The sequence below is a fragment of the Delphinapterus leucas genome, chromosome 10 (genome assembly GCF_059928025.1).
Source record: "Delphinapterus leucas isolate spDelLeu-1000000601 "Yukka" chromosome 10, BTC_Dleu_Yukka2, whole genome shotgun sequence".
In the NCBI taxonomy this organism is placed as follows: domain Eukaryota; kingdom Metazoa; phylum Chordata; class Mammalia; order Artiodactyla; family Monodontidae; genus Delphinapterus; species Delphinapterus leucas.
In genome coordinates this window covers 25,395,569-25,419,220 of record NC_143138.1, presented here as the reverse complement: position 1 = coordinate 25,419,220, position 23,652 = coordinate 25,395,569, and the positions used below count along the sequence as shown (strand labels likewise).

Below are 23,652 nucleotides of genomic sequence, written 5' to 3'. Positions count from 1 at the left end.
TAAATCCATACATCTAATCTTTCTCCCGATTTAAATTTCAAAATACAATTTAAAAGAGGTCATTGGGAGGAAAATCATCCTTAACAGACCTAAGCCCTAGTCTCTTTTAAAAACTGAAAACTAGTAAAATTTTAGTCCCCGTTAAACAAGAATGTACTTTTTATAGGTAGCTGACTTAGGATGCAAATGAAAAACCCATCGGAAGGGTGGATCCTAATATTACAAGACAGCAGTTGGGGCTTCCTTATTGTCGCTCACCATTCTGCACCCCTCCCATTTTTTTTCGCCTCTATTTTCTGAAGAAGAATGTACTGCATTACTAAGATCTAAATAAATACAATAAAAGAAAATAATAGATAAGAGATTTAAACTATTGTGAACTCGTGAGAACCACGAGTAGGATCTTGGAAACCTGATGACTATTAGTACCCCACACCTAGTAGAAACTTTAGAAACTACATAAATGTTTGCTGAATGAAGGTAAGAAGCCCCAAGACTAGGTTTACACAGAGCAGAGAGCATGCAAAATTCAGTATTTAAAACAATGTAAAGTGTGGGAAAATAATACATTGCCTGACAAACAAGAGTGCCTTCTGCGGAAATGAAATCAGGTGTTTGGGCTGTAAGAAGCGGGGTCCGGACGGCAAGTGAGGGCGGGTGCTCTACGCGGAACGGCGGACTACAAATCCCAGGGCGCCGCGGAAGCCGTCTCCGCAGGACTCGGGGTTCGGAGCCGTAGAGCCGCAACGTCCTCCCGCGTTGCATGATAGGATCTGTAGTGAGACGGGCGTTGGGGGGGGCTGTTTTCTCTCCTGCCGCTACTCTTCTGAGCGCCTCTTTTTCTCAACCTCCAGGACCGTGTCTTTAAAAAGTTTAGTCGTTATAACAGCCTGTGACGATAGTGGAATTTAACTGTCTCCCTGCAATCCCGGAGTGGGACTCTAACCACAGTCGCCGAGGATCGTGTAGTGACCGTCCCGGGCACCCAATTCGATGCCTTCGGGCCGCTTGCCTTAGGGTCTCAACTCTAAATTTGAGTTAAGTCCTGTTCAAGTTTGCGTAAGTTCACTGAGCCGAATACTAGGCTGAGTTTGGCCTTCGGCACCCCGGGCTGACCTCACCCGGGCTGTCCCTCGCGCACACAGAAAGCGCACGCCCCTACCCCTCCACAGGGAAGTGCGCGGGCAGCGGAGCAGGGCAGCCCACGCGGGCGGCGGCGGGTCAGCACTGCGCATGCTCGCTGCGCCGGCGCAGGTTTCCGCGGCAGGGGTGCATCTGCGCTGCGGCGTCCGGGGTCTCCAGCAGGGTCGAGGCTCCGGTGCGCGCACAGTCCTCGGCTTCGGCGGGCCCCAGGCGTTCCTGCGCTCCGCGAGTCCCCGGCCGCCGCCGCAGCGCGCCGCGATCTGGCCCTCTGCCCTGCGAAAATGGCTGCCGTACGCCGGGCCCGCAGTTATTGCCGCTGCCTGGTGCGCTTCTCCGACCGAGAACTCTGCTAAGTCCCGTTGCACCGGACGGCAGGAGTAGACACCGAACTCCCGGGGCACCTCCTCGCGGGGGCGGTGCCGAGGGGGCGCCGAGAGCCCCTCGGCCGCGGCCGGCTGGCCCGCCAGCATGGTAAAGCGCCGAGGAGCTCGGGCGGGCGGCGGGCGGGACGGCCCGGGCCTGCGGGGAGCCCCGGGGGACGTGGAGAGGGTGAACCTGCGAGGGTTGGGGGCTGCACGGCTACCACCATACTGGGGCCCTGGCCTGAGGGTGGCGGACAGTGCTAGCCCTGCCCGCTCCCCGGGGTTCCTTCCTGCCGAGCCCCCTAGCTGGGTCTCCAGGTGAGCAGAGCGGGTTTGCTGGACGGCCGAGAATAATGCCTCTCGGCCTGCTGAGGGCATTGAACCAATCTCGTCCCTTTAATAAAAGCGAGCGTAGATTGAGGTGAGCCGTCGCAACATCTGAAAGCGGGAGGGAACCTTGGCAAGTGGAGACACTTGTTGATCGCCGCCCCTCGCCCCTCCAAAACAAAAAGCCTGCCCATGGAGCCGCCGTTCTGACCCCTTAAAGAGTCCTGGGTTTAGGAGGCACCCGCCCCAGGACGCGGCAGTTCCTGGGGCAGGGTTTTGGCTGGCGGTCCTGGTGGCTTGGGGTTGGAAGGATTTTGTCTCATTTCACAGCAGTGAGGGCCCAAGCAGCGTCAGTGCGGTCCAAATGGAGGAACTGAGCAAAGCTCCAGAAATTGACAAAGCAGATTCCATGGGGCTGTTGCGTGTTGGCGTATGTAGTCTCTGCCCCACGCTGCTTTGCTTTGGCTTCAAATAAATTGTCGTTCCGAGAAACTAATCTCTGGCTAAAGTTGAGTGATTCAAGAGTGAAATGATACCAAACTCATTAGCTTATAGTAGACCCAAGTGTTTATTGAATACACGAATGGTTGAATGAACTTATTTTATGAAGTCAATTTGGTGAATAGAAAAACACTAATTGACTGTGCTTTTAAACTTTCAGAAATAGTTCTCTGACCAGGATTAAGCACTTAACTTTCTGTATTTCATTAGTCCCATGTGTAAAACAGTAAAAGGATGAACACATGAGCTACTCTAGTGAAAGGTGATGTTAGGTCCAACTCAGTTATGAAAAACAAAGTGAAAATTTCTGGATGACAGCCAAAGACCTACTTATTTCAAGTGGTATTTGAGTTGAAGAGCATATGGTAAAACCCCAAATTTGATGGTTCTTGTTATTGTCACCATACTGTCAAAATCAAAGTCTTAGTGGATGAGAGCTCTATTAACACAGCCCAGGGGAGAAGATGCTGTCTGTATTATAGGCTTCCTGTCTCCTTACCTCATCCTTGAGATATGCATTATATATCCTCATGGCATTTTATTTGTTAATTCATTTTTTGGAGCACGTATTATCAGCCTGGCATAGTGCCAGACCTCAGATCTTGATGCCAATGCACTAATTTCTAGCGAAAGAGACGAAATCTCAATACAAGTCTTAAGTGCTGTGATACCAGCACAAGTGTAATGGGAAAACCAAAGAGGCAAGTGAAAGGATCAGAATTTGTTTCCTACTGGGATAATCCCTGAGCTGAATCATGAAGGATGAGTAGCAAGTAGCCAAGCGGAAGAGGATGCAGGCATTCCAGATGCAGAGAGCAAAGCAGCGTGTGCCAAAGCGCGGGGCTGGAGAGAGCAGGGGGAGCTCTTGAAGTCACTTTGGTGGGGCTACTGGGCTAGAGGTAGAGGCTGAATTACTGAGATACCCCAGGGACCAAGGTCCCCTTCCATTAGCTGTCCTTAGAGTTTATAGTAATAGAGTAGACCCTTATTTGAGAAGAGAGAGAAATACACTTGTTAGATCTGTAAACTCAAACCCTTTTATTGTGTAATTTCCCATTACTGATGATCTGAGTAGGAAAAGCTCTCAGCTTAAAGAGACTTAAAAAAATGTATTTGACAGTGCGTTGATGCTCAGATTTTCCAGTTTTCTGGAAGTTCATGCGAGGCTCAGCCTTTCTCTTTTATTTCTCCACTGATTTAGCCTTTCCAGGGTGCCAAGCACTTTACCACGTACTAACTAGTTCACATCTCACAGGCACCTCTGTTGTAAGTCTGGTTGCCAGAGATAAGACAGGGAGCCAGGCTTGTTTGTGTTGTGTTATGAAGTAGTGCAAGTATATCTGGTTGCTGTGCTCAAAGATAGGTGTTAATACAGACATTTTAGTCCTGGGAACAAATTACAACCCCAATTGGCAACTGTAAAACTTACTGTGTTTGGAATGAGTGAAGTTAAATAGGTTTTATTATTTTTATTTCTAACTAACCTTCAAAGTCACTTCCCTGATTGCCACATTTCTTTATAGGACTGAACACTTGAAGTGTTGAGCAAGTCGTATTTGCTAACAAGTGTGTTAGGTTATAGACCACACCTAGGCAACATTTCGTTTTCACTGGAACATAGGATCCAGTTTTATTTAGCAAACATTTATGGAGAATAAAAGGATAAAATGGACGGAAACTGACCTGAGGCTTCTGTTAAGTCCCAAGCCGTGCACAGTAGTTCCAGCCCAGCTTTATTCCACTTTAAGTCAATCCAATATATGAAAATCTGGATTTATAAAAAAAAAAAAAATGGAAGGAGCTTCTTTACAAAAACCTTCACACTTACATGTCTTTGATTTGAGTGAGCTTTTCTAGTACATTTAAAATATTATTAGACTAAAGTCATTCACACATTAATAACATTCCAGTTTGTGTAAAGAAGGGACAACCATATATGGGCTATATATGGTCTTAAGGGATCCATGAAACAAAAACTATTTGAACTCTATACCACCAACTGTTATTTTCTGAAGCAAGGTTGTTCTTTTTAACCACCTACCAAAACATTTTAAGCTGGAGCCCAGTGAAGTTGTTTATTCTACAGTATTAAAAAATTAAAGTATCAGACTTTTCTGACTGGAATCATTTAACTTACCTGTGAAGAAGATATTTAGAGAGAGGCAACTGTGTGTTTCACTGGGCAGGTAGCTGAATAGGAGATGTAGGTTACCAGGGAAACCATGTTTGCTTATTCCTGAGCATCCTTTGCTTTCCCTCACTCAGGCAGAAGCTGAGGAAGATTGTCATTCCGACGCTGTCAGGGCAGGAGATGAGGATGAAAACGAACGCCCTGCTGAGACAGATTTGCAGGCATGTTTCTTCCTTTGTGCATTTAGTTCTTAATTCTGTTGCTTTCCATACCTAAGCAGGAGTTGGTCATAATTATGAAGATTCATAGGTTCTTATTTGCATTGAATGTAGCTGTATCTTCATACCGGTTTTTAGAATACTTAAGTTATTACTATGTTATAGATTTCTTTTTCTGTAAAAAGGAATATCAGTAATTGCTGCTGTGTAATTCAATATGTGGGTTTACAGTGTTCAAACCAAGGCAAAAGCATGACTAAAACCCATCACTTTAAAGAAAAAGATTGACAGATTTGACCACCTAAAAGTTTAAAACCTGTATATAGCAAAAGACCTCCTAAATCAAGAGAAATAATTAACTGGAAAAACTATTTACCATCTAGGGGAAGAGGATTAATATCTCTGATACAGATGTAACACCCTTATAAAAGTAGTAACAACATAGGATAGAAAGATAGGAATGGATAACTAATGGAAAAAATTAATATAAATATTTATGAAACATTAGAAGAGATAATCAGCCTCACTAATAATTTTTTAAAAATACAAATTAAGGGCTTCCCTGGTGGCGCAGTGGTTGAGCGTCCGCCTGACGATGCAGGTGATGTGGGTTCGTGCCCCGGTCCGGGAAGATCCCACATGCCGCCGAGCGGCTGGGCCCGTGAGCCATGGCCGCTGATCCTGCGCGTCCGGAGCCTGTGCTCCGCAACGGGAGAGGCCACAACAGTGAGAGGCCCGCGTACCGCAAAAACAAACAAAAAACAAATCAGCAAAGAATTGTTTCTTAAAAAAAGATCAGATTAGTGAATAATGCCTATTGCTGTCCAGGCTCTGAGAACACTCACTCAGTATACATGAAAGCATAAGTTGCTACAGCTTTTTTGCAGGGAAGATTAGCAATATGGATCAAAATGAAAAACATACATTCCCTTTGAACCAGCAATCCTACTTCTAGGAAATTAATCCTAAGGAAATAATAGGGGAAGTGAGTAAATACACACATACAAAAATGTTTATTGTAGCATTGTTTATATGGAAAAATGGAGTACAACCTAAATATCCATCACTTGTGTTAAGTAATGATGCATCCATGCAGTGAAATATTCTGCAGCCGTTTCAAAGGATAGGGTAGAGCTTTGTGCATCGAAATAGAGAAATATTCATTGTAGTTATTTAAGTGCTTCTTACTGAATTTGTAATCTTTATAATACTTGTGCATTTGGAGTGCACCATCTAGTAGGCGTTAAGAGTGCTGCTAGGACTTCCCTGGCGGTCCAGTGGTTAAGACTCCGCGCTTCCAATGCAGGGGGCTTGGGTTCGATCCCTGGTCAGGGAACTAAGATCCCACATGTTTAAGTCAGAGGTATATGTGTTACATTCATAATAGGAAGGTGGGAGTCAAAGCAGTGTGCAGAATGTAGAGAAAAATTATTAAAAGCTTTCATGTTTTAAATCTGTACTCTTTTTTTAAAGAGCCAGCACTAATATATACAATCCAATTACCAATGTCCTTTGGGGGGAAGGGCATCCCAGGTTGGGTTCCCAGAAAGCAGACTCCGAGGTGGATGTAAGAGGTTTATGAAGCAGTGCTCTTGGAGTCAGCACCTGTGCCAGGGAGGCAGGGAGGGAAGCCTGAGGGGGTTGGGGGAGCTGGACTGCTCTGTAGTCTCAGTGGACCAGCTCAGTTAATCCTGCGGAAGTTCCGAGGACTACCTCAGAGCGGGGGAAGAATGACCTTTCAGAGCGGGGTCTTTGATCACTCTCGTTGATCAGTCGTTGGGTGGGGAGCACTTGGGAAGGGGTGTGGTCTCCCTGAGGCCCTACTGCAGGGCGAGGGCTGAGGGCTGTTCTTCTGTGGCACTCCCAGCAGTTCCTAATGGGGGGGTCTGGGCAGCACAGCAGAGCCCGCCACAGAGGGGGTTTCACTTTTTCTATGTTTAGATTCTTTTTAATGATATGTATTAGAAAAAATAATTTCTTTTAAAAAAGAGAAAGGTTATTAAAAGAAAGACTTGGGGCTCGCATACAGGATTTTGAGGTGATGTATTCCAAGGGAAGAAATGTTTGAAAGCATCTAAGTTAAGTCCCTAAGTGATGGCTTACATTTTCGATTCCAATTAAAATTTGATTTTCTCATGCCATTAGATTTCTCCTGTATAGAGAATCTTATTTTAGGCAAAATTTCACAATTTCTTCAAAGTCTTAAGCAAAAAATTATCTTGGAAGATAACAGGTATTTAATGGTAGTATTCAGTAATTTAATAATTTAAAGACTGTGTTTTCTCATCTTAGCATATGTATATGTGTGGACATTGGTGTTGGACCTATTGACAGATTGTTCCAGAGTTGAGCTCCTCTTCCTTGGTGGGTCCTGAAACATTCTTCTTCCCTCAGGCACAACTCCAGAGGTTCCGAGCTCAGTGGATGTTTGAACTTGCCCCAGGTGGAGGCTCGAGCAGTTTAGAATCTCGACCTTGGAGAGCAACGAGAGGCTCTTCACTGAGAGCAGCGGACACCAGAGGAAAGCAGGAGCTGGCAAAAGAAGAAAAGTTAAGTGTCAGGGGCGTTGTACTTGGAAAGATGGTGACAAGTGTGCCAGGGTGTCCATCCCTCACCACTTTTTGTAGGCCTTTGGATGACACATTACTCCTTCTTTCCTGCAGGTATACAGTCTTGCCGGAACTCTTTGGTAATATACACCCCTGAGATTCACCTGGTCTAAAAGACAGATGCCTCTGAATCTGTTTAACAGAAGCCCGAAAGGGGAAAAAATTGGTTTAAATGTTAACACCTTCCCAAAGGTCATAATGCAATATTTTGTTATATTTTGAGTTGAACAGATTTATAGTGATGCAGTAATTACTTCCTTATCCTGGAAAATTTTGAATGCTTTCTAATGGTTCACCTCTTTCCTAGTGCTTGTTCACACAAAGTACACACAACCCACCATTTCAGTTTTCACAACATTTGTCCCTCTGTGTCCGGGGATGCTCACCTTCCTTGTATGAAACGGTGTAGCATTTGCGTATAACCACGCACATCCTCCAGTGTACTTTAAATCATCTCTAGATTACTTGTAATACCTAGTACAATGTAAATGCTCTGTAAATAGTTGTAAGTACAGTGTAAATGCTGAGTAAATAGTTACCATTGCGCAGCAAATTCAAGTCTTGCTTTTCAGAACTTTGTGGAATTCTTTTCAAATATTTTTGATCTGCAGTTGGTTGAATCCGAGGATGCAGAGAGAGGGATGTGGAGGGCTGACTATATCCTGTCACTCCACAGGGGTTGTCATCTTCATACCATCAGACCCAAGTTTTTCTTTATAAAAATTTGCCGTTTAATAATCGACATTACCATGATAACTAAAAACTTCCATATTTGTTTTGTTTCATTTTAATTTTGAAATAATCACAGATTCATAGCACAGGGGAGTCCTGTGCACCCTTCCCGTCCTCCCTTGACGGTGACACCTTCCGTAGCTAGACTTCTAGGAAGTAGACCTTGGTACAGTCCACAGAGCTTATTCAGGTTTCCAGGCACTTCACTGTCTGTATGTGTATAAATAGTTCTCTGCAATTAGCCATGTAGCTTCATGTAACCATCACCACAATCAAGATACAGAACTGTTTTGTCACCACAGGGCTCCCTCTTGCTACCTTGATAGTATACGCTCTCTTCCCCACCTCCTCCCCAGCCATTCCTAACCACTGGCAGCCCCTACGCTGGCCTCCATTTCTATAATTTTGATATTCAAAAAGTGTTGTTTAATTCCTTTGAGGTCTGTCCCAGTTGTTGTGTGTGTCAGTAGTTTGTTGCTTTTTACCGCTCAGTCGTGTTGCATGGTGTTCACGTACCCCACTTTGTTTGACCACTCACCTGTCGAGGGACATTTGGGTTTTTTCCAGTTTGGGGCTATTATTACTAGAACTGCTATGAATATTCATATGCAGGTTTTTGCATGAACATGAGTTTTCATCCCTCTGGCCTAAGAGTGCAATTGCTAAGTTGTACGGTAAGTGCATCTTTGATTAAAAGAAACTGCAAACTGTTTTCCAGAGTGTCTGCACCATTTTCCCTCCAGCAGTGTATGAGTGATCCAGTGTCTTCACATCCCCGTCACCATTTAGAGTTGTCATTACTTTTTTTTTTTTTTTTTTTTGCGGTCCGCGGGCCTCTCACTGCTGTGGCCTCTCCCGTTGCGGAGCACAGGCTCCGGAAACGCAGGCTCAAAGCCATGGCTCACGGGCCCAGCCGCTCCGCGGCACGTGGGATCCTCTCGGACCGGGGCACGAACCCGTGTCCCCTGTATCGGCAGGCGGACTCTCAACCACTGTGCCACCAGGGAAACCCTTTTCATCCTCTTAACAGGAAATTTCACAGAGCAAAAGTTTTAATTTTGATGAGGTTTAATTTATCAGTTTTTCCTTTTATAGATTGTGCTTTTGGTGTCAAGTATAAGAACTCCTCGCCCAAGTCTCCCAGATTTTCTTTCTTTTTTTTCCTAAAAGTTTTTAAAGTTTCACTTTTAAGTCCTTGATCCATTTTCGAGTCACTTTTTATGTAAGCTATGAAGTTGAGGTTGACATTCATTGTTTTGCCTGTGGATGTCTAACTGTTGTAGCACCATTTGTTGAAAAGGCTATCCTTCTACCACCCACACTCATTTTTAGTACAGATTTTCAGAAATTGTTTTTCACTGTTTATTTTTATAGGCTCGAGAACTCTTCCTAAAAGCAGTAGAAGAAGAACAAAATGGAGCTCTCTATGAAGGTAAAAACTCAGGTCCCAGGATCATGTTGTCTTGACAGTTTTGAATAAGAACCCTTTGCTATTCACCAATTTTTTAAAAAATAGAATATATTTATACAGAACATCAGTCTCTATATTTGATATTGATTTTTAAAAAATAAAAATTGTATTTTTATATAACCTGTCTCTGTCCAAAAATCATTGCTGAGAAACATCATCATATTGGTAGGATTAGTAAAATAACCTTTTTCTACATTTAGGGTTTAGTATTTATTCTTCATTATTAAAGTCTTAAAAATACTGTTGCTTATTGAAAAATAGCAGGATATGCCATTGAAAAAATAGGATATGCTCCTTTTATATGTGAACGTTATTTCAGAGGAGGAGACTATGAAGGATAGATGGAGGAACATGTACATGCTTTCTAAATTCTAATGTACATTTTAGAGAAGGAATACTCTTCAGCCTTAATTGTCTCTTTTATTAGGCCAGTAGAAATGTGTAAGTAAACCAAGTGGTGGGGCTGTTTACCAGATTAGGTTTGTAATTAGGCTTTCATTTCCTGATAGAAAAGCTGTTAATTGGGGCATGGAAAAAAATGCTAGCACTTGAGTGGTTTGAAAGTGCCCCCCAAATAACATTTTCAAAATTACTGCATTTATTTGCAAATTTCTTTTAGGGGTTTTTTCACTCTGAGATATGAAAAGGGCCCAAATGGTGATATCCCGCCACAGTCTTTATTAGCCTGTGAGGTTCCTGTCTCCACGTAGTTTACAGTCACTCACCCAGAGCAGCAGAACATGGCAGAGTGGACTGAACTGAGTGGACTTCATCTGTGGGGAAAGAACTAGTCGGCTTCTGCAGCCCCAAGTTCTGTGGTATGTCTCTGTGGGAGAGACTGCTCAGTGTTATAGTTCTAAACCTCCTGGCCAGCAGATTGATTTAAAAACAGGTTTTATAGGTTACTTAGCTAGATAAGAGGCAGCTGGACTAAAGGAAGTTGGATTTGAAGAATAAATTCCAATAAATTCCAGAAAACCCTTCTCCTTATTCTACTCAGGAGGAAACATTTGATTTTCTGCATCCTAGGAAGAAGTTTGCTTAAAGGTGTTTTTGTTGGGGCTGCAGCAGTGGCATTTTCAAAGCACAGAGAAAGACAGCCACATATAAGATCATTTCTGACAATATGTGAGAGGCAGAGGGAAAAGATGGGCTAAAAGATAAGAGTAAAATGCAACATCTTAAGTTTCTGTAACGTGAGAGCTTTAGAAAAAGATTATTTCTGACTAGTAGGGTTTGGAAATAAGTTTGCTGACTGCTACTGTTGCATGTAGAAAAAGGGAATTTGGCTGTTTATAAAGCAAGTTACCAAATTAAACCACAGTTAGGGTAATCAAAGGAAATGACAAAAATGTGTGGTCATAGCTAATTTAGCTTTATTTTTTCTTTTAGCCATCAAGTTTTATCGTAGGGCTATGCAACTTGTACCTGATATAGAGTTCAAGATTACTTATACCCGGTCTCCAGATGGTGATGGCGTTGGAAACAGCTAGTGCGTACATAATTTGATAGACAGTAATATGTAGAGTTTGTTAAAGTTAAGCGTCTTTGCTCTGTTGACTCTTAACATGATAACGATAAGAAGACGGTGCTAATTCTGTTGTTATATAGTCTTTAATATAAAGACTTGTTTATAAAGTTGTAGAAATTTTTTAATTAGGGAAATTTTAAGAGTAAAGTATAGAAATGCATATTTTAAACAGGTGTAACAAAAATTAGGTGATGAAAGAGTTTTTTTAAAAAATAAAAGCAGTGGTTACTGAAAGGAGTAAACTAAAGGACACATTTCAACTTTCTGAAACCTATAAAGTCAAAACTATTAAAACGTGATCAGGGCAAGCCTGAAAAATGTTAATGGTTGAAATTGGGTACATAGTGTTTTATTACACTAGTCTTTCTCCTTTTGTATCCATTTGAAATAATACATTTTTTAAAAGGCTTTTTATTAGGAAAATGCTGGACTCTAACCAGACTTTGTTGTAGATAGAATACTGTTAAGACTGTAACATTTGTTTAAAAACACGGGCAGGACATAAGCGCTCCTAAAAAAAACCCAAAGAAACCGTGTTTCATTGTACAGATGCCATTGGCATCACGGTCATGGAGTAGCATTGACTGTTTATATGGACAGAGACCAAGAGAATATATTTTTAAGCTAATACTTTTGAAGCTGTGTGTAAAACAATTATAAAAGTGTACCGGCTTAACCCCTCTCTCTCCCAAAGCTTATATTAGAAGGGAAGGGAGTCTGTCCCCACAAAAGGATGTCAGGTTTAAAATGAGCAGTACATAGAAAAATAGAATTTTGGTGATGAGATATTATATTAGTTCTGCCATGAAACAATTAAGAGGTTACCTTTATCGATAACTTAGCGCTGATCGCCGGTGCTGTTTAACTGCTTATGGTATTAACACTTAAGCTTTGGCTAAGCCATATTAAAAAAATCCTGATGAAGTCAGCATTTATTGTCTGTTTGGGGCTAATAATATTGTTCACTAAATTAGATTTAATAACATGAGGTAGTTCATACTCAAAAGGACTCATTTGGGCTTTTTCTAAACCTTCTTTGAATTTGGGTAGAGTCCTTTAGACCCAGCTCTTAGCCAGGTTTATAAATAGACGCCAAGGGCTGTTAAGAAAGGTTGTATTAAAACATTAAAGAAACATTTCTTTCTCTCTCGTCCTGTTACACAAACCCAGATGCTATGAAAGTTCTTTAAGGGTACAGTTTATTTTCTTATCAGACTTAACAGGCCCTAAAAGCCTCTGCTATTTTTTTTGCCTTCTGTAAAAAGCTGGTAGCATAGCCCTGCAGTCCATCTAGCCTCTGCCACATGTGCCCTTTGTTGTCTTGTAATAAGCCCATCCTGGTTTTCTAACTTCATCCTCATCCAACCTTTTTGTAAGTCTGATCATTTTTAAGGTTACTGTTAGCAAAAATGGAAAGCTATATATTTTTCTAGAACTCTAACTATGTATTTGTTTATACTGATAAATTATTTGTGGACCCTGCTTTTTAAAATTACATATTTCCCTCTCTAAAGGTAGGGTGATAAGGCACATACGTTAGAAAACCCTTGCTAAGTAAGCACCTCAGATAACATTTGTGTATTTTATTTTTATCCAGTTACAATGGATTATGGTCACTTAAAAGGATATATTTACATAAGATTTTTAAAAATCATTTGAAAGTATATTTTTACTAATTCATGAAATCTCTATTTGCCATAAAACTAATTAATTAAATCTCAACACCTGTATCCAAAAATTTTAATTCTTTCTCTGTGGGAATTAAAATTGCTGAAGCTTTTTTCTTCAGAAAGTTGGTATGGTACTCCTTTGCAAGGCAGGGTAACCATTTATCATATTAAAAAAAAAGTAGTAAGAAGTTTGCTTTTGGATGACTTTTTCTAAAGCAGATTTTGAAAGTACTGTGGAAAATCATTTTCTAAGCTGTGTTGTGTAGACTGTGGCACTGCGCTCACTTACCTCCCTTATTTTCTCAGCATCGAAGATACCGACGATGACAGCAAGATGGCAGACCTCCTGTCCTACTTCCAGCAGCAGCTCACGTTTCAGGAGTCTGTGCTCAAACTGTGTCAGCCCGAACTTGAGAGCAGTCAGACTCACATATCAGGTGTGACTTCATGGTCGTTATAACTCAGTGAGAAATACGTTTCCTTAGATTTACGTTTTCCAAACTTACAAGGTCAGATAGCTTGTCAGACAGTTGCTCTAGTTCAAAGTATGGTGGGAGAACTAATTGTAATTAATTTGTGCATAGTGATAAGCTTTTCAAGATCCGAAGTAGAGTGGAGTTTGTAGCACAGTTGTTAAAGGGTGCCATTCTTGGGCTTCCCTGGTGGCGCAGTGGTTGAGAGTCCGCCTGCCGATGCAGGGGACACGGGTTCGTGCCCCGGTCCGGGAAGATCCCACATGCCACGGAGCGCTGGGCCCGTGAGCCGTGGCCGCTGAGCCTGCGCATCCGGAGCCTGTGCTCCGCAACGGGAGAGGCCGCAACAGTGAGAGGCCCGCGTACCGCAAAAAAAAAAAAAAAAAAGGGTGCCATTCTTTTTTCAGTGATGCTCTGCGAGGGTGAATGTGTGAGTTGGGGCGGCCCTCAGAAAACTGGAGGAACAATGGCACCATCAGCCACTTCAGCCAGGTTGGACGGTAGTCCTGAGATGGGCTGAATGTTTAAAAATTGATGGGTTTTTTTCTTTTCGTATGTTAAATGTTGTTTACTTAGCTATGGGACTTTCCAGAGGAGGACAACTGAAAATTTCCAAGGAGATGGAAATCATTTTTTAATGTTAACAAATGCATACGCACGCATACATACTAGACTATTTTTCTAACATATCCATTTTTATGTATCTTGATGATGAAATGATCTTCCAAGGGAAAGGGATACTTTATAAAAATACCTTCGGATCTGTTCAATACTGAAAAAACAAAGATATTTTGTGTCTTGATGTTAGGAACCATTATTACTTCTGGGTAGTTAAATATACTTGTGCTGTAGCTCTGAGCAGTACTGAAGGTGCGGTTTATAAAATTTAAGGAATACATAAAGATATCTGCAGGGAGAACGTGACAGCAGAGTGATGTATAGGAAGGAGAGTCACTGAGAGGATAGTTTCCTTTGCAGCGCTGCCGATGGAGGTCCTGATGTACATCTTCCGATGGGTGGTGTCGAGCGACTTGGACCTCAGATCGTTAGAGCAGTTGTCACAGGTGTGCAGAGGATTCTATATCTGTGCCAGGTACTTACTGTTTTTTTTTTTTAAGCAACTCTGGCAGTGGTGAAAAACATATCAACAAAGTGAAAAGACAACCAATGGACTGGGAAAAAATATTTGCAAACCATATATCTGATAAGAGGTTGATATCCAAAATGTATAAAGAACTCATACAACTCAATTGCAAAAAACCCCAAATCTAATTAAAAAATGGGCAAAGGACCTGAATAGATGCTTTCCCAAAGAAGATATACAAATGGCTAACAGGTACATGAAAAGTTGCTCAACATCATTAGTCATTAGGGAAATGCAAATCAAAACCACAGTGAGATATTAGCTCATGCCTGTTTGAATGGCCATCATCAAAAAGACAAGATAAATGTGGATGTAGAGAAAAGGAAACCCTTTCACACTGTTGGTGGGATTATGAATTGGTATAGCTACTATGGAAAACAGTATGGAGGTTCTTCAAAAAATTAAAAATAGATCTACCATATGATCCAGCAGTTCCACTTCTGAATGTATATCCAAAGGAAACAAAAACACTAACTCTGAAATATATCTGCACCCCATGTTCATAGAAGCATTATTTACAATAGCCAAGACATGGAAGCAACCTAAGTGTCCATGGATGGATGAATGGATAGAGAACATGTGGTATATATAAACAATGGAACATTATTGAGCCATGAAAAATGCAGAAATCCTACCATTTGTGACAACATGGATGGACTCTAAAGGCATTATGTTAGGTGAAATAAGTCAGAGAAAGACAAATGCTGCATGATCTTACTTACATGTGGCATCTGCATAGATAGAAAAGGAGAATAGACTTGTGGTTACCAGAGGTGGGGGAGAGAGGAAGGTGGTCAAAAGGTACAAATAAGTACTAGGGATGTAACGTGCAACATGGTGACTATAGTTGCCATCGCCGTATGATAGAGAGTTGTTAAGAGATAGACCCTAGGAGTTCTCATCACAGGAGACCTTTTCTTCTTATTGTATCTGTATGAGATGATGGATGTTCACTAAACCTATTGTGGCTTATTTCACAATAGTTGTAAATCAGACCATTGTGCTGTGCACCTTAAATTTTTACAGTGATGTGTGTCAAATAATTTTCAGTAAAACTGGGAAAAGAGTTATACTTTTAAAATCTGGTTATGTGAAGAATAATCATAGTTTAGTGTAACTTTATTTAAGACAGGTAATCCTTTATGAATGTCTTATATAAAAATAAATAGCTTATCCTTAGCATCTAGAACTTTTTTTATAACTTTATGTGGTTCTTAAAATTCAGATACCTTGTTTTTAAATAACCTAATTTCATTTGGAGTCTTGTGTTTTGGGTAAAACATTTGAATTACTTTAAAGCCTTTGGTGTTTTTTTTGGTGATTCTGCGTGCATTTCTGTTTAACAAGTACCTATCAAGCACTTAGTGGATTGACCCAGCCTTTTGAAATTGGGGTCTGTAGCACTGTTATTCCATTAACTTTCCTTTTAATTACACATGAGAAAACAAAAAGGGAATTAAGAAAATAAGTTTTCAGGGGTAGGATAAAATTTGGTTATAAAAGTATTTGTTAAAAGAAAAAAATTTAAATACGTTGCAATGTAAATTTGGGGGGTTTATCTCTTTTTGTAGTCTGGCTTCAATATAAGTAATTCCTACGTCTTTAAAACGGAATGTTTTCAGTTAAAGATAGCGTTAAAGCTGGCGTTATTTTGAGTTGTATTAGAACCATGTCAGTTGTGTCGCTTTTTGCAGTAATCCCATGACAAAGTCTTGTTAGGGTTAGGGTTGGTGCTGTCTTCATAACTGACCTCCAGTCTGACTGTTTCACTGTTTCTCCGAGTACCATTCTGGCTCAGCCACCATTAGGCCTGGCCTGGATTATGGCATTGGCATCCTGTGTGGTCTCTGGGCTTCTGCTCTTACATACCGGGAGCACATTCTCCGTAGACCACCAGTCACCTTTTAAAAGCATCAGTCATGCTCAGAACCCTCCAGTGGCTTCCACTTCACTCAAAGGGCCACTCCCGCCTGTAGACCACTACGTCACCTGCCCCTGACCGCCTCTTCACGCACGTAGTCTGCACTTCACCCAGTCACTCTGCTGCAGCCACATGATCCTTCTCGCTCCTTGTTGAACGTGCTGGCCACACTCCAGCCCTTGGCCCTTGCATGCTGTGGCTTCTGCCAGGATACCCTTCCTTGTCACCGTAGACACCTGCCCAGAAAACAATAGTCTCTGTTTCCCCACCACCATCGTCCTGGTCCTTTTACTCTGCTTTGTTTCTTTTTGTACTGAGCACACTACCTAAAACTTTTCTCTCGTTTTCTTCTCTTTTGTTTGCTTTCCCTGTAAAAGAGCAGGGCCTTTGCCCTGTCCATCAGTCTGTCCCCAGGGCCCAGGACAGTGCCTGGCCAGCACTCAACCAATATTGCCGAATAGAAGATGGCTGGTGGCAGGAATGCTTCTCATGTCTGAGTGCGGATAGGGACTCACCTGTTATATGTATTGATGTTGTGCTTTTATTACCTAGAGACCCTGAAATATGGCGTTTGGCCTGCTTGAAAGTTTGGGGCAGAAGCTGTATTAAACTTGTTGCATATACATCCTGGAGAGAGATGTTTTTAGAAAGGCCACGTGTTCGGTTTGATGGTAAGTTGAACTCTTTAGAGCAATGGTGACCTGTTGTGCTGATTTTGAGAAATACACAGTCTTAATTTTCTATAACAGAGCTGAGTACTATAAGTATATTTAAAGGAAACCACAATAAAAACAAAACTGGAAACATGTTACATGGTTGTAAAAGTTTCTTATTATGTTCTTTTTAAAAAACCTGTTTCTTTTTATAGGAGTGTATATCAGTAAAACCACATATATTCGTCAAGGGGAACAGTCTCTTGATGGTTTCTATAGAGCCTGGCACCAAGTGGAATATTACAGGTACAACTGTAGTAAACTGAGTGAGTGAAAAATTCTCTCTCTCCAAGTATTGGTTCGTTAGTTATTGGACATCTGTTCTTTGTGGCTTTTGCATTTATCCACAAAATGGCCCTCAGTATTTTCATCCGGTGTTATAACAGGAACTGCACTCAAAGAACCAGTAGGTTAAGATAAATAAGTTAATTCCTCCTGGGCTCTAAACCTAAGAATCACTATGACGTCACTTTAGAGCTCCTCCGTGTCTTCTGCCTTGTCAGGTAGCTTGTGCTGTTACTCAGGCTTCTTGTTCACCAGCTGCTAGTGTCACTGAGAAACGAGTAAGCTATGGTAACTGCCCTGTAATAGCATTGGGCCTCACTTTCGTTTGACATTAGTTAGTGCTTTGGGGAAAAACACACAAATGCTTTGGTTCTCTTCTGCTGGCCTCACAGGTCATGTTCGTGTCAATGATGTTTTGCCACTTCTTTGGCCCACGGTGTTTCCATTCTGGTTTCACAGCCATGAGTAAATAGGTTTCGGTACCAGTAAATAAGGATGTGTTTTCTATTTGCATGTGGTGTTTTGGTGTTTTCCTTGTTCCACAGGTACATAAGGTTCTTCCCAGATGGCCACGTGATGATGCTGACCACCCCTGAGGAGCCCCAGTCCATTGTTCCGCGTTTAAGAACCAGGAATACCAGGTAGTGTCTTTCTGTAGTTTTCTATCCAGTCCAAATTTTAGGTGGTAACTTGCAGATTATGTAATTTAATACTGGATTAAAGAAGCAGTCATCTGGGGCACTTGTGAAAAGTACCAATCCCGGGAATTCCCTGGCAGTCCATTGGTTAGGACTTAGCAGTTTCACTGCTGAGGGCCCAGGTTCAATCCCTGGTTGGGGAACTAGGACCCCACAAGCTGTGTGCAGCACGGCCAAAAGAAAAAAAAAACCACAACTGATCCCTGGGCCTCTCTGCAGAGATGTCCCTCCGTAGGCCTGGGGCCTCGGAGACTAGGCTTACTCACATCCTAGCTGATTGCCCTCAGGCAAGTTGAATAAACACTTCTAACTAACCCATTGCCTTCTCGATTACTTAAATAAATACACATTATGGATTAATAGATTTAAAGTGTTGGGTTTTTTTTAATTTTTAGAACTGATGCAATTCTACTGGGTCATTATCGCTTGTCACAAGATATAGACAATCAGACGAAAGTATTTGCTGTGATAACTAAGAAGAAAGAAGAAGTGAGTATGCAAGGTGGAATTGGCAGTTTTCCTTTTAATTTTCTTACCCTGCTCATTCAAGCATTCTTGATTAGAAAGGTTAAAAAATACCGTTTCGTAATTTATACAATATGGGTGTTGACTTACAGCATATCTCTGAGGAGAGCTGGAGGGTTTCTAAAACACAGTTATTTTTTATTGGATCAACTTATTTGTTCTTCTCCAAGTTTCCTCTTCTGGTCCGGGTTTCTTACGCATGAAAACGTAAAGCCAAAGTAACTATTAGTTATTCCTGTGAAATAACTAGTACAGTTATATATGACTATATTTTTGCTTTTCTCCTTTTGAATCCTAGGAGATTTTCTTCCTAAACGGACTCATAGAGATAATTCTTTCACAAGGATATTTTTAGAATTTCAGTTTGTACTGGAAATAAGCTGAAGTGAGATAATTTCCTTCTTCCTTTTCTTACAAAAGGAAAAAAAAAATGCCGAGTAAATACGATGGCTGAATTATTACATTCCAGAGTATTTTAAATTCTCTTAACAGATTAAGGGGCTAATTTTTTCCACAGCTTTTCCCCATGTGCCTTTTTTCAGTCCTGGTTGAAAACGCTAATGTGTACTCAAGAAGTCAGTTGTGAGGTAGTTAGAATAAATACTTGCCTGGTGCTTTTATAATTAATATAGCTCTTGAATGAAGTTTCTCTTGTGTTAAACACCCCCCTCCCTCCCACCCCCAGCACCATGTATGGGAATAGTTAGGGCGGGTTTCATCTATGAGTCCTGTGGCCCTCGGCTGTGGCTTCTCTGGCTCCCTCTGGCTCCCAGAATCGGGGGGCAACAGTCTGAGGGGCAGAGTTGCTTGCTATCACTGTGACCTTGGCCGTGAGTTTACTGAGGTCAGAGCTGGGGAGTCGTGAGGCCCTAGCTGTTTAGATTTTATCTAATAAGAGAGTTTAGGGACTCCCATGCTGATGACCAGTTTTCTCTGCAGAATATGACTCAGTGAAGCCGTGCGTAGTGGCGACATTCTTGTGTTTTTAGCAGTATTTACAGAAGTGTGATTCCAGTGAACCTTGTCACATCTATTTCTCCGTTGACTATTTTACTGTTATTGCAAAGGATCAGTTATACTCAGTGTTTTTTCTGCAGCCTTCACCAGTTTATCACTTGCCCTCTTTAAAAATTCCCAAGTGTTTTCGAGTAGCAGGAAATACTAGGCTTAGAGATGGGAGACAGGAGCTTTAGTTCGCATCTCTGACACTGGCCCTGGGCTGCCCGCCCTGGGTCCTCATCCTGTCGGCCATCACACGGCAGCGATGCGGTTGCATGTCACACCTGGGGATGTTGTGATGACTGACTGAGATGGTGATGATGGAGGGAAGAGCCTTCTGTGTTTAGAGTCCTTCGTGTATTTCCAGGCACTCGTACACGTTCTCAGTCGATAACCAAAATAGCTGTTTACTATGTGCAGATACTATGTAACGTAACATGTTTCTGAGGTGTTCATGTATAGGTGTAGCACCATCCATCTCTCTGCCTCTGTCAGTGAAGTGAGGCCTCACTGTTGCTCATGCACCTCTCTTCTTTTACAGAAACCACTTGACTATAAATACAGATATTTTCGCCGTGTCCCTGTACAAGAAGCCGATCAGAATTTTCACGTGGGGCTTCAGCTGTGTTCCAGTGGCCACCAGAGGTTCAACAAACTCATCTGGATACATCATTCTTGTCATATTACTTACAAGTAGGCGAATGCAGTAAAAATCCCAAGGTTACAGACTAGATATGTCCTTCCTGTTCAGTTGAGGGACTCAGATAGGGTTTGATTCCTCAGAGTGAACGTTCGATTACAAAGCAAAACCACAGCATAATAATCCTGCAAACGAAGGAAACGGCCAACTGGAAAAAACCTAAAAGTGGACCAGGAAGTGGAGCATTCCGAGCTCCTGCCCACTGCCCATGGTGATGCGAGTGGGCACCTACCCTGTGGGGTTGAGAGCAGCTTCCGTGCGTGGATGGTGCCTGGTCACTAAGCTGTCCGTGCGTGACTTCATTCATTGGCTTACTCAAGGCAGTTGTAAAGCACCAAGACCTTTTTTCTTCTCCCATGTTTCAGTCTGATCACTTTTCACCTTATTTCCATTTGGTTTATCCCCAGGGATTATACCCAGATTTAAAATAAGTTGTAGTTAGGAAAGTAAGTCTGCTGAAAAGATTTCGTGTGTTCCAAAGCCAAATCTATTAGTGGTTCCTATTTAAAGTTCTTTGTCCTATGAGTTAGGATTTGCTTGTATGAAATAATTAATGAGCAGATGAGAATGTGTGAGAAAGGAACAGTGCAGAAATGAGTAAAGTAAAAAAAAGGAATTAGGAAAGTGAAATGTCAGTTCATGTGGATACAGATCTTAGCTGTTCTTAGGTTTGAAAGAACACCGGTGTGTGCCCGAGGGTCTGCATGCCAGTTGAAATCAGAATTCTGAGAGGCAGGTTTGTGAGGTCAGCTTCCATTAGCCTCCTTCACAACCTTGACTGCGTTGTTGAAAACTTCCTCTGTCACGTTTCTATCTTACAAATAACTTTTCCCACTCATCTGGGAGGTCCTGACAGCTGAGAAAGAGCATTTTTCTGTCTTCTCATCCTTACCTCCTGGTCCTACTATCTTCTTTTTGCTTCTCTGAGTAATTTGTGAAGTGGAATCTTTTTTTTTTTTTTCTTTTCAAAGAAAGAAACCAAACCCAGAAGTAGGACAAAGCAAATGAAAAGCATCGCATCTTAAGAGAAAAAAGTGACGTCATTTGTAACTGCTAATGATCACGTTGACGTCCTTATAATAATATCTATAAAGTCACTTGAATTTTATGTTTTTGTTTATTTCTCCTTTTTTGTTTTATTTCTCCTTTTTTGTTTTTAGGAGAAAATTAAAAGCTGTGGTAATGTAACTCGTCACCTGCTTCCCCTCCAACCTGAAATTGTGCTGTTGATCATGCAAATATGAACTCATTAAATTCTCTTCTAGGATTATAATTCTTTCTAAAATACATTTTAACAAGAGCTTTACAAAGTCTATAGCCTTTGACTTAGAAATTCTACTCTCAGGGATCTGTTTTGTTTTGTTCATATTCAAAAATACCACAACATCATTTTTAATTGCGAAATATTGAAACAGCCTACATCTCCAGCAAAAGGAGAATTTAGTAAATGTGGTATAAGCAGACAGTGAAATATTATGCAGCCACAAAAATGGCTTCTGAAGAGTATTTAATGACGTGAGGAAATGCTTATGTCATAATGTTTTAAAAAGGCAGGATGACAAGTAGAGTATGATCTCAGCAGTAAAGTTTGATAGCAAGGTTGAAGTGCCTGGAAGAAATGCTTCATGAGGCCGTATCTGGGTGATGGGATGATGAGTGATTTTTCTTTACATTTTTCTAAATTTTTCAAATTTTCTATAATACACTATATTATTTAGAATTGACTGAGACGAATTAAATTTAAAAAAGGCTAAAGCCTAAAATAAACTCCTCCCCACCACCACCACCCCAAAAAAGGCAAGGATTTCAAATGAGTTGATATCTCCTGGTAACGAGTGATTCTGTGCTTTCTTTCCAGATCAACTGGAGAGACTGCGGTCACAGCTTTCGAGATCGACAAGATGTACACGCCCCTGCTGTTTGCCAGGGTGAGAAGCTACACTGCCTTCTCCGAGAGGCCCCTGTAGCCCTCACGTCCACCCCTGCCGCGATGCATGGATAAAAGTATATAGAGAAACAGAGCACCTAAGTTATAAATGTACATATATTATATATATATGGAATTGGAACTTATTTTGCATTGTTGGAGTTCTTTCAAGAAGAGTATAAATTGATTATTTTTTTTATGTAAAGAGAGAGTTGATTCTTGGGGAGTTTGTTTTGAAATTACTATAAGTTACAGTACATTTATGTTGTGAAAAACCACATGAGATTTAAATCATGCCCTTTTCCAAGCAGATTTCTGAGCAGATTCTGTCACATAGGTCGTCTTCTGACTGATCAGCCCGGTATTTAAATGCGTCAGGGGAGCACCCCACGGGATCAGCATTTATTTCACGCGTGACGTAGTGTCTCTCACTAAAGGCTCAAAATGTGAACACCTGTTCTGGATTTGTTTGAAACTTTGACCAATAAAGATCATAAATAAATGTTTCTTTCAAGAAAATGTATTTGGACAGCCTTTTTAAAATGTCAGAATGATAAACAATCCTAAGGTAGCCAGTGAAGGCTTACGAATGAATGAGCGCCTCTTTCGTCTTGGTCTTCATACACAGCCACAGACTATAGTATCTGTACTCTGACCCTACCCAGGCCCCCTACAGATACGTGACATTAGGTGAGAAAGGGTGACTCCCTCGGGGCCAGAACTCGTCAACAAGCTCAGCCAATCTTCTTTGTTCCTAAAAGAGCAGGAGTGGATCATATAAACCCAGGCCTAACTCTCTCCAGAACCAAAGTTGGGAGAGGGCCAGCCGCCAAGTGAACTGTACGTTACTGCCCCGGCAGCAACGCTATGAGAAATTTCAGAGTTTGCGTTTGGCACACCTCTACCAGATTCAGGTTCGGTTTTGGTGATTCAAATACAGCTAGAGTTGAGTACCTGTGTACTTTCAGAAGAAAACAGCTGCAGCCAGGATTGCTTTCAAGTTCATAGTGACATTAAAAGATGCTTCGGGGACTCAGCTGGTGGTGCAGTGGTTAAGAATCCACCTGCCAATGCGGGGGACACGGGTTCGATCCCTGGTCCGGGAAGATCCCACATGCCCCGGAGCAGCTAAGCCCGTGCGCCACAGCTACTGAAGTCGGCGTGCCTAGAGCCCGTTAGCCACAACTACTGCAGCCCGTGCGCCTAGAGCCCGTGCTCCGCAACGAGAAGCCACCGTGGTGAGAAGCACACACACTGCAACGAAGAGTAGCCCCCACTCACCACAACTAGAGAAAGCCCGCGTGCAGCAACGAAGACCCGACGCAGCCGAGAAAAAAAAGCTGCTTCGTAAGTTCCCACAATTCAATGTGGGGCAGACCTTCTAAAAAGTTAATATATGTTATGTTAAAGATGAAAACCGGACTTCCCTGGCGGTCCAGTGGTTAAGACTTCACGCTTCCAATGCAGGGGGTGCAGGTTCAAACCCTGGTCAGGGAACTAAGATCCTACGTGATGCGTGGTGCAGCCAAAAAAGATGAAAACCCCCCATCCGGTGTGTGTTTAGGAAAAAAA

The 23,652-nt window shown here is 41.8% G+C and overlaps 1 protein-coding gene across 3 annotated transcripts; it reads left to right on the top strand.

Moving 5' to 3' along the window:
• Positions 1–1,418: 1,418 nt before the first annotated feature.
• Positions 1,419–22,599, top strand: FBXO9 (F-box protein 9). 3 transcript variants are annotated; one of them, XM_022582137.3, is made up of 13 exons: positions 1,419–1,614; positions 4,599–4,685; positions 7,077–7,232; positions 9,398–9,455; positions 10,887–10,986; positions 13,002–13,132; positions 14,147–14,261; positions 16,786–16,904; positions 17,102–17,192; positions 17,777–17,872; positions 18,325–18,418; positions 19,995–20,146; positions 22,012–22,599. In XM_022582137.3, the coding sequence occupies exons 1-13, from the start codon at positions 1,612–1,614 to the stop codon at positions 22,118–22,120; spliced, it is 1,311 nt and encodes a 436-aa protein (XP_022437845.1). In that variant the 5' UTR covers positions 1,419–1,611; the 3' UTR covers positions 22,121–22,599. The 3 variants fall into 3 exon arrangements, with proteins under 3 accessions (XP_022437845.1, XP_089774747.1, XP_089774748.1); XM_089918621.1 differs by having other exon boundaries at positions 14,135–14,261; XM_089918622.1 differs by lacking the exon at positions 4,599–4,685 and having other exon boundaries at positions 14,135–14,261.
• Positions 22,600–23,652: the final 1,053 nt, after the last annotated feature.

Excerpts from the sequence above, each read along its gene's own strand:
- FBXO9 (XM_089918621.1), top strand. Across the intron at positions 14,262-16,785 it reads GGATTCTATATCTGTGCCAG|AGACCCTGAAATATGGCGTT; the intron begins GTACTTACTGTT and ends TTTATTACCTAG. Across the intron at positions 17,873-18,324 it reads TTAAGAACCAGGAATACCAG|AACTGATGCAATTCTACTGG; the intron begins GTAGTGTCTTTC and ends TTTAATTTTTAG.